The 9,006-nt window shown below is 46.4% G+C and overlaps 1 protein-coding gene across 2 annotated transcripts in view; it reads right to left on the bottom strand.

Moving 5' to 3' along the window:
- The window catches only part of SMAD7 (SMAD family member 7), a 54,389-nt gene extending 45,732 nt beyond the window's left edge, over nt 1–8,657 (bottom strand). For both annotated transcript variants that reach the window (XM_087885548.1, XM_034401772.3), the window contains exons 1-2: nt 6,755–8,657; nt 4,788–4,841 (exon numbers count right to left, since the gene is read on the bottom strand). In XM_087885548.1, coding sequence (XP_087741674.1) covers nt 4,788–4,841; nt 6,755–7,463 — 763 coding nt within the window. In that variant the 5' untranslated portion in view covers nt 7,464–8,657. The remainder of the gene's footprint in view (nt 1–4,787; nt 4,842–6,754) is intronic.
- Between the last annotated feature and the right edge of the window lie 349 nt (nt 8,658–9,006).

A 9,006-nucleotide genomic window follows, 5' to 3' on the forward strand; every position in this document is an offset into this window, starting at 1 on the left:
TTCCCATTAGCTGATATGCAGAACTTTTCCTTTCAAAAAAACAAAAAACAAAACGACCCAGCATTGTCAAAGTTTGTGGTTCCTTTTGACTGTTTACACACCATTCGTTACTGAATAAATATTGCTCTCCTTTGAGCTGAGGAGCAGGGCCTGCTTGTACAGCAGGAGGGAGGTTTAAACACCTGCTCGAAGGTATTATCCTAGCATCTTTACCAAAAACAAAAATGATAGCCCCTTCTGCCATTATTTCTCTCCCCCACCCCTCCCACCCCCATTGTGGCTGGCTACAGGCCACACTTTTTGAATGTCCATATAGCTGTTGGTAAAAAGGAAAATAAAAAAAAGTTTAACCAAGTATTTATTTATTTATTTATTTATTTATTTATTTATTTATTTATTTATTTATTTATTTATTTATTTTACTTATATGCCGCCCTTCTCCCAAAGGACTCGGGGCGGCTCACAGGAATTAAAACAATGAAAACAATAAAAATAGCTACTAAAATAATCAATTAAAATCTCCCAATTAAAAATCACCCATCAGATCAGCAAATTTGTTGGAAAAACCAGGCGGAAAGAGCGGAGGTCGGGGGCCGTCTGGAGCCCCGTGGGTAACCCGTTCCAGAGGGTCGGTGCGCCCACAGAGAACGCCCTCATCTAAGACTTGGACAAGCAAAAGTGGCAAACAAATAAGTATTGGAGAGCATAACACCAGATATGCCACTAGAAGGCAAAAATCCTGAAACTGCATCTCACTTATGTTGGCCATATCGTGGGAGGGAATTGACCGGAGAAAGAAATGATGTTTGGAAGAGTTAGTACGCCAAAGAACACGGTGAATGGACACTTATCAAAGGTGGCACCAGCCAGAGCAGAACTCAAAGAAGTAGTACAAGATCAGAAGATGTGGAGAGACCTGGCCCATAGTATCACCAAGAGTCAGACACAACTAAATGGATAAATCCTTTTTCTCATCATCTGTAAACCAATATAACAACTAAAATATAGGTCTAGGAAAGCAGATTCAAATCCAACCTGAGCCATTCTCTGTCAGGCAAACCCTGCCTCTCTATGTTGAGGTTGTGAGGTAAAACTAGAGGAGCACCCCTTGAATGATAAAGCTATCAAAGATGTGAGAAACTTATGTCTTTTTTTTTGGTATATTTTCACACGTTGCATTTCATATTCCAAACAAAAATGTTTGGGATTGGAAAATTCCTTAGCAGTCAACAGAAATCGCCACAGCAGAACTGGATTGAGAGAAAATAAGCACAACGTGAGATGAACATCTCTTGGGGTTCCTTGAGAATTCTCCTTCCCCTACAAAGATCATCAAAGTAAAGCTTGGATTATCCATTACCAAATAAGCTAGTTGCAGGAAGTACCATCTAACCTTAGATGTCCACCAGCTCAATTAGGTGGAATCTTAAGGAATCTCAGATTTTTACCCAGAAGATTCATCAAGACTACCTACCGATAGTAGCTCAACAAAAGGAAAACTTGACCTCTTCTCCTGCTTTGCATTCATTTGGTTTCAGCTGTGGGGTGAATCTCAGACAACTGTGATTAATGCAATAAATCCTAATTTTGGCAAACCACCACGAGTGAATCCAATCAGGACAAGATACCCCTTCTGAGTGCATCAAAATTAAAATTAGTATCTTTTGCCTCTCTCACACACACACACATACACAGAGAAATCTCCTCCCCAAATTCTCCTCATCATAGCAGCCTTGTTGCTATAGCAAGCCAGAAATTCTTTGTGATCTACTATAAATCACACAAGGAACTACCAGAAGATCCAGATCTTCCAATCCCTGAGGCAGAGTTGCTTGATCAACTGCAACCGCTTCTCCTGCCCAAGTCACAACAGAAAGTTCACAAGGCCACAACAGTGTACAGTAGACATACATCACAAACTTGTTTCAAAATCAGCAATCTTAATGACCTACAACTTTCTTTATCCACAGTAAACACTGCCAATGGCAAGGATGCTGGGAACTGTAGTCTAGTAGCACCTGCCTTTGCTATATTTAGGACTGTCCAGTTTTATAATCTTCTACCTTCGCTCACCTCTTCACCTCTCTCCATAATCCTGTGTAGGCAAATGCTAACTGCCCTTTATGAGAAGACCAAAAACTTGCAAGCATTCTCATTTCACAAGGGGGTGAGGAGGAAACCATGGATAAACGGTATATCTAAGACAGATCTCTTAAAATTGAGGGCTCATCTACAACACGGAAATGTCACAATAGGCCATGAGATCAAGGTCATGAAGAAATCCCAGTGAGGTTGTATACAAGAGTTTGTGAAACTCCATTCTGCAAAAACTCATTTGACACCTTGCCAAGACAGATTTTCTGCAATTGATCAACAGAATAAATGCTACCCACTCAACCTAAAAATAAATAAATAAAGGGATGGAAATAAACTTGTTCCCCAAATTGATGCATTCAAGATGGCTCCTACAGCTATCAAAATTATCACCCAATACAGGTAGTCCTCGACTTATAACAATTCGTTTAGTGACAGTTCAAAGTAGCAACAGCGCTGAAAAATGTGACTTATGACCCTTTTTTTCACACTTATGAATGTTACAGCATCCTCAGAGTTGCATGATTAAAATTCAGACACTTGGCAGCTGACTCATATTTATGGCAGTTGCAGCATCCCGGAGTCACACGATCCCCTTCTGCGACCTTCTGACAAGCAAAGTCAATGGGGGAGCCAGATTCACTTAACAACCGTGTTACTAATTTAACAACTGCAGTGATTCACTTAACAAATGTGGCAAGAAAAAATAGTAAAAATAGGGCAAAACTCACTTTAACAAATTTCTCACTTAGCAATTACGGTCATAAATCGAGGACTACCCTGTATTCAATAAACACAGCATTTTTCCTAATCCCAACGGTCAAGAAAATTAGCTCATTCCTGAAGCGCATTATCTCATTCCTGGATCCCTTTTCTGGTCGTACAACAATGTGACCAATCATTGGGAACTTGATAACCCCTAACTTGTTTCTTAGAAGGACAGATCAGCACTTCCTTCCCAAGCTGTTTCATCTAACTGTAATCTTCCAACCTTCCTACTGGATAAACTTGGCAGAGGCAGCCCCAGTTCTCATATCCTTCCTTAGCATGGTCCCTTATGCCAAAGAACTCACAATGTACCACAGTATCAAAGATGGGTCACTTTGTCAAGAGCACCCAATGTTTTTCAAGGACCACGTTTAAATTAGGCAAGCTTAATCAGATCCCGAGAACAAAGCAACTATTGTCCTTTTTTTTTTTTTTGGATGAGTAAGGATGAGAAAGGTAGGTGACAAGCATGAGTTTGTAAGAGGATCTTTCGAAGCCATGCCCAACTTACCGCCTTCCCTAACATTAGGGTGTAATCAGTGTGAACAACCTCTCTGTAATCTCTATTTTTGCTCCATTAATTTGTCAGAAGAGATATGAAGTGGCTTTGTGGAATTTTATTTCTCCTCCCTTTGACTGCATCTACATTTCTGGGGTTTCCCCCCCACACACACTCTCGCCCTCTCTTTTCCACAATGCCAGCCTATTTATCTAGCAGAGGGTGAGCCCGCTGCCAGCCAAAAGTTTATGCAGACAACCGCAAGAGCGCTTGGTGCCAGCCTCAAACGGGCTTCTACCTTGGCAGCTTGCCACTCAATTACAAGCAACAAGCATGCCGAGCAAACTGTGCTAAAAACATCCGTGTGCCTCTTCGCATTTTTTTTTAAAAAATACTTTATTTGGGCCCAATGAAATGCAAAACAGAAGGTTTCAGGAAATGCTGCTTACCTGAAAGTTCACTTCTTCTAGGATTAGTCATTTTTTTTAAAAAAAAAATTAAAACGTTCCAAATGTTCCAGATATTATAAAAAATAAAGTTGACAGGAAGCTATGAACTTTCATTTTGCATCTTAACCGGTTATGAATTTTCTTTTCATTTTCCAAAGGAAGAGTCTGAAGATCCCAGCTACAATCCCTACAGAAACTTAAAACTTAGCAGATGAACCATCTGAATTTACTTCCAAGTAAACAGCCAGAAATCCTCTCATAGATGATTTAAGTAATTCCCCTGCAATAGTGCAGAAGGCTGAACTAGATGATCTTTTGAGGTCCCTTCCAACTATAAAAGGCCATATATAAAAGTGCAGGTGCCCTATTGCAAGAGGACCTGATTAACTAAAAAAAAAATGGAATAGCACCAAAGACACACCTAGAAAATCCAATTTAACACCCTCTCCTAGAATATATAGTTAGACGTTGACTGCAATCCTATATCTATAGACCCATGCATGAGCCCTTTAGAACATGGGATTTGTTGCAGTAGACAGGAATCTACAAGAACAGCCCTTGTAAAAAGAACTCAGACAAGCCCTTTTTGTTCAGGAGTCAAGCTCACTTATCGTAATGGGAAATCCTTCCGATTAACTTGGCAAACCCACAGCAAATTAAGAGCTAAAAAGAGCAAAATAGCAGCAGCAATAGAGTCATTAAAAAAAATAATCAAGAGTTTGGAATAAGGGAGGACAATGACAGGCGAGAGAGAGAGAGAGAAGAATAAAAAAGAGAGAGAGAAAGAAAGAAAGAAAGAAAGAAGAAAGAAAGAAGAGAGAGAGAGAGAGAGAAAGAAAGAAAGAAAGAAAGAAAGAAAGAAAGAAAGAAAGAAAGAAAGAAAGAAAGAAAGAAAGAAAGAAAGAAAGAAAGAAAGAAAGAAAAAACTTCCCACCCAAATGCTAGTTTTACTTAGTTTAAAAATGCGGTCTACTTACCCGTTGGTTTGAGAAAATCCATTGGGTATCTGGAGTAAGGAGGCGGGGGAGACTCTGGAATTAGAAAAGTACAGAGAAAATAAAATCAGAGCCATGGGAAGGGGGGGGAGAGAGATAGGAACTTATGATAAGAGAGGCATTCTTGTAACAAAACTGTTTGTCTTAGCCTGGCGCTTGGAGGCAGGGCAACTTGGCGGTAACTGCCTTGATATTTAACTGCCAGATAAACAAAGGGGCCTCACTGGCGCCAGCCTCTTGCGCTATCTGTGCTCCTGTAGTTGTCTCGGCAGGGGCTTTCTGGCTGCACCCAGCGGTCCAGTCCTGGAAATCGCCCATTGATCCAGCGCTCCCGATAATCCCAACCAGCTTACTTGCAAATGCAATTTAACAAAAAAACAAGGGGAGGGGGGGAAGACAGGAGGGAAAAAATAGCAGGGGGGGCACCCAATACAAATGCATTGTTCTCCCTGCCTGGCACCCCCCCCTCCAATTGAAAAATCCGCCTGCACTGTTGGACATAACACAGCGCCTAAAAAAGTTTGCAAAGTGGGGAAGGAAGGAGGGAAGAAGAGGTGGGCTAAAAGTTTTAGTATAATTTTTTTTGGGAAGTGGGGGGGGCAAGGCTGCCCACTAATGGGGTTTAAACCTACCAAAGCAAGCCTCTCCCTTCCAGATCATGAACTTAATCCCCTCCCTTTAAAAAAAAAGGGGGGGGAGGAAGAAAGACCCTTTGCAATTTCAACCATGATGTAGGGAAGATTCTCTTTCTCCTCTCCTACCCACACTTTTTTTTTATTTATTTATTTTTTTTTTAGCCAATGTGGAAACTTAAAAGCAACTTGGCAAGAGGAGAAAAGCAAACAAGATTGAAGGCCTGGAAATTATGTGTTGGCTTTTATAGTTTTGAGGCAAAGAGGCCCAAGGTAGGCGGGAGGGCACGGAGGATGCAGGAGCCAGCCAAGGGTTGGAAAGCTTTTTTTTTTTTTTTTGCTAAAATGGCTAGATTTGTGTATTAAAGCTACAAAATCTCTTTTGGAAGAAGATTTTTCCAAAAGCCTTCAGTTTTTATTTAATTACACACCCTTGTAGTGTTTTTGTTTTTTGCACAAAAACACTACAACTTTGCCTGCCTGCCCCCTGGTTGCATCACCGTTTTAAAAATAATTTACTGTCAAATTCGGAAACATTTCTTTGCTGAAAAGAACTCTAAACACATACAGTTGCCCTCTTCATCCATTCCTCCCCTCCTCCTAACCAGGAACTTCAAATGCACACATCTACATAGAGATTCTCAATCATCCTGATCAAGGTTGTCCCAAAAGTGCTTTTTACAAAAATTGGGTCTTTTTTTTTTTGTTTTCTAATGCACCCACAAAAGTATCCAACATGCAAGCCAATTTTCAGAAGGGGCCTAAAATCAAGACTCTCCAGTTCTGCCTCCCACTCCCCTTTGCAAAATTCCACTCGGAATATCAAAAAATAATAATAATAATAAAATAAATTAAAAGCCTCTTTTGGGGGTATATGTTTAAATTTTTTTCCCTTCCCCTCAAGAGAGGTTGGTGGGACACACACACACAGAATCCTGGCTGGGACAAATACTCACAATCCCAAACTGGATCTTCTTAACCTATAGTCTTAACCTTTCCCCCTCCTAAACTGATGCAGGTGCAAGAGATTTAAGGATAGAGATCCTGGCATCTCAGGCAGGTTCACCTGAATTCTCTAATGTTAGATCCCCATCTCACCAAGTGGGAAACCCAGAGGAAGTTTCCAATCAAGGTAGCATCCCTCCCCTCCATCTCAAGTCTCAAAGGGGGGGAAGGCTTTGTTTTGCAAACTGTGGGCATTTTGGGGAGGGGGGAGAGGCTGGGGTAGGAAAGGGGGAGGAAGGGGGAATCAACATCGGAAAGAGCCCGATGCAAGCCGGCTTTTTTTTTTCTTTTCTTTTGTGGCTCAGCACGTACCTAGCTCGCAGAGTCTGCTCAGGTGATAGGGGTTGCAGCAGGCTAAGTCCAGGTGAGTTTTCCCGTAAGATTCACAGCCGCAAAGCCGCTTGACTTCCGAGCCAGGCCGGAGATCGGGCCATCGGAAGATTTTGCAGAGGAGCAGCGGGAGAGAGTACCAATGCTGGCCCAGTTTGGAGTCCACCTTGGTGGGCAGGAGGAGGCACGAGGTCCTGGTGCCTCCGCGGGATTCGACGGCTTGGAGCAGGACCTCCAGGTGCTTCTCCTTCAGCCGCTTCAGCACCGAGTGGGCCAGCGCTTTCAGTTCAGCCTCCGACGATCCGCCGTGAGCCTTGGCCGCTTTCCCCGGCTTGCCCAGGCAGCAAATCCGGCTCCCGCCTCCTCCTCCTCCTCCTCCGGCCCCATGAGGCCGTCCGTCCGCAGCGCCTTCTGCGATCTCGCCGGCGCCTTCCTCTCCGCCGGGCGCCCGGCTCCGCCAGAGTCTTCGGACGAGCACCGATCGTTTGGTCCTGAACATGCGGGACGAGAAGAAGGTTCCCCGGCTAAAAAACGGGCATGTCGTCCGCAATTCATGAAGGAGTCGGGAGCCGAGTCCAGGCAGCCAGTAGAAGGAGCCTGAAATGATCGGGGCGAAGAGGGAGCTGGGGGGCGGCGGAGGGGGCGCTGCGGCGGCGGCTGCTGGAGCGAGACCCAAAGCGAAGTGCAGCATGCGCCAGTCTCTCAGCGGAGGCTCGGCTGGAAGGCGCCCGCCAAGGCTCCCCTTCCCCTTCGTCTCAAAGCCGCCCTTTATGGAAAGGGGGCGCCGGGAGAAGCAGACCCCGAAGGAAGCCCGGGATAAACCGGCATGCCAAACCGGGACTTCTCTCCTCGGGGGTCGGTCGGGGGTGGTGGTGCCCAACCGAAGCGGAGGGTCAGATCGCAACCCCCCCGGTGGGCTTCTCCTCCGAACCCTTCCCGGTCCCCCCCACCCCACCCCGCCCGTCCTTTTCTCTTTCTTCTCTCCCTCCCCCCACAAGCGAGGCTTTAGTTAGATCCTCGGCGGCGATCCAGGGAGATCGAGAACCCCCTCCAAAAAAATTAAAAAAAAAAAAAACCCGGAGGGGGAAGAAGAAAAAAAAAGAAAAAAAAAACCAAGCAAAAAAAAAAGAAGTCCGAGAGATCAACTCAGGATCAGATCTTGGGGATCGAGGCAAAAATCTACCTGTTTCACACACACACAAAAAAAACACCACCCAAATAGGCAAGAGAGCGGAGAAGCCCCCTTTTTCGTCGCCCGGTATCCGACGGCCAAAAGGGTCTCCCGGAGCTTCTCCGGCCGCCTTTTCCGCCCGTCGGGGTCTCCCTGCAAGGAGGAGGGCGGGGTGGGTGGGTGGGCGCGCGTGCCTTCCTCCGCCGGGCCCCCTCCTCCTCTTCCTCCTCCTCCTCTTCAGCCCCCTCGGAGTCGCCGGCTCCCTCGGGACGGTCTGCCCTTCGCCCGGCCGCTTTGATCTTCCTCCCGGGCCCGCCGGACGACGGAGCCGCGCTTGTTGTGTTTCCTCGCCCGTATAGACGGAGAGAGAAGAAGAGAGGCGAGGAGAGGAGAGGCTGGAAGCGCGGCGATCTCCTCCTCCTCCTCCTCCTCCTCTTGCAGCTCGCTTACTCTCCCTCTCCCTCTCTCCGCCCCTCCGCGCGTCTCCCCGCCGGCGCCTTCTCGCGGGCAGCCCCAGAAGCCAGAAGGAGGGGACGGCGGAGCGGCGTCAAAGAAGGACCCGGCCGGGGACGGACAAACAAACAGCAGCCTTTGCAGTCTTTGGGCAGCGGCGCTGCAGTGGCCGGGCTCAGCTCTCTCTCCCTCTCTCTCTTCCCCCCGCCGGCTCTCGGCTTAGCTTAGCTCGCCCGCCGCCTCCGCCTCCTTCCAGTTTGTGCAGACGGAGGAGGAGGAGGAGGAGAGGGAGGCGCGCTCCCGCCCGGCGGAATGGAAGAGGAAGGGTTTGCGGGCGTCGGGAAAGGCGGAGGGAAGGAGGGAAGGAAGGAATCCACCTTCTCTCTCTCTTTCTCTCTTTCTCTCTCTCTCTTTCCTTTCGCCTGGCCCTTCTTTTCTTCTCCTCCTCCGGCCCTTTCCCCACTCCCCCACTTTCTTTCTCTCCGCGCCTTCCTGCCTGCTTTCCCACCACCACCACCTCAAAGGTGCTTTGCACGACCCCTCCCCGCCCCTCTGCTCTTTTTCTTTCCCACTCCCCCCCCCCCTTTTTTTTTTTTGGTTTTTAAATCCC

Source organism: Pantherophis guttatus, chromosome 2, assembly GCF_059756535.1.
Source record: "Pantherophis guttatus breed Tessera chromosome 2, ASM5975653v1, whole genome shotgun sequence".
Lineage (NCBI taxonomy): Eukaryota > Metazoa > Chordata > Lepidosauria > Squamata > Colubridae > Pantherophis > Pantherophis guttatus.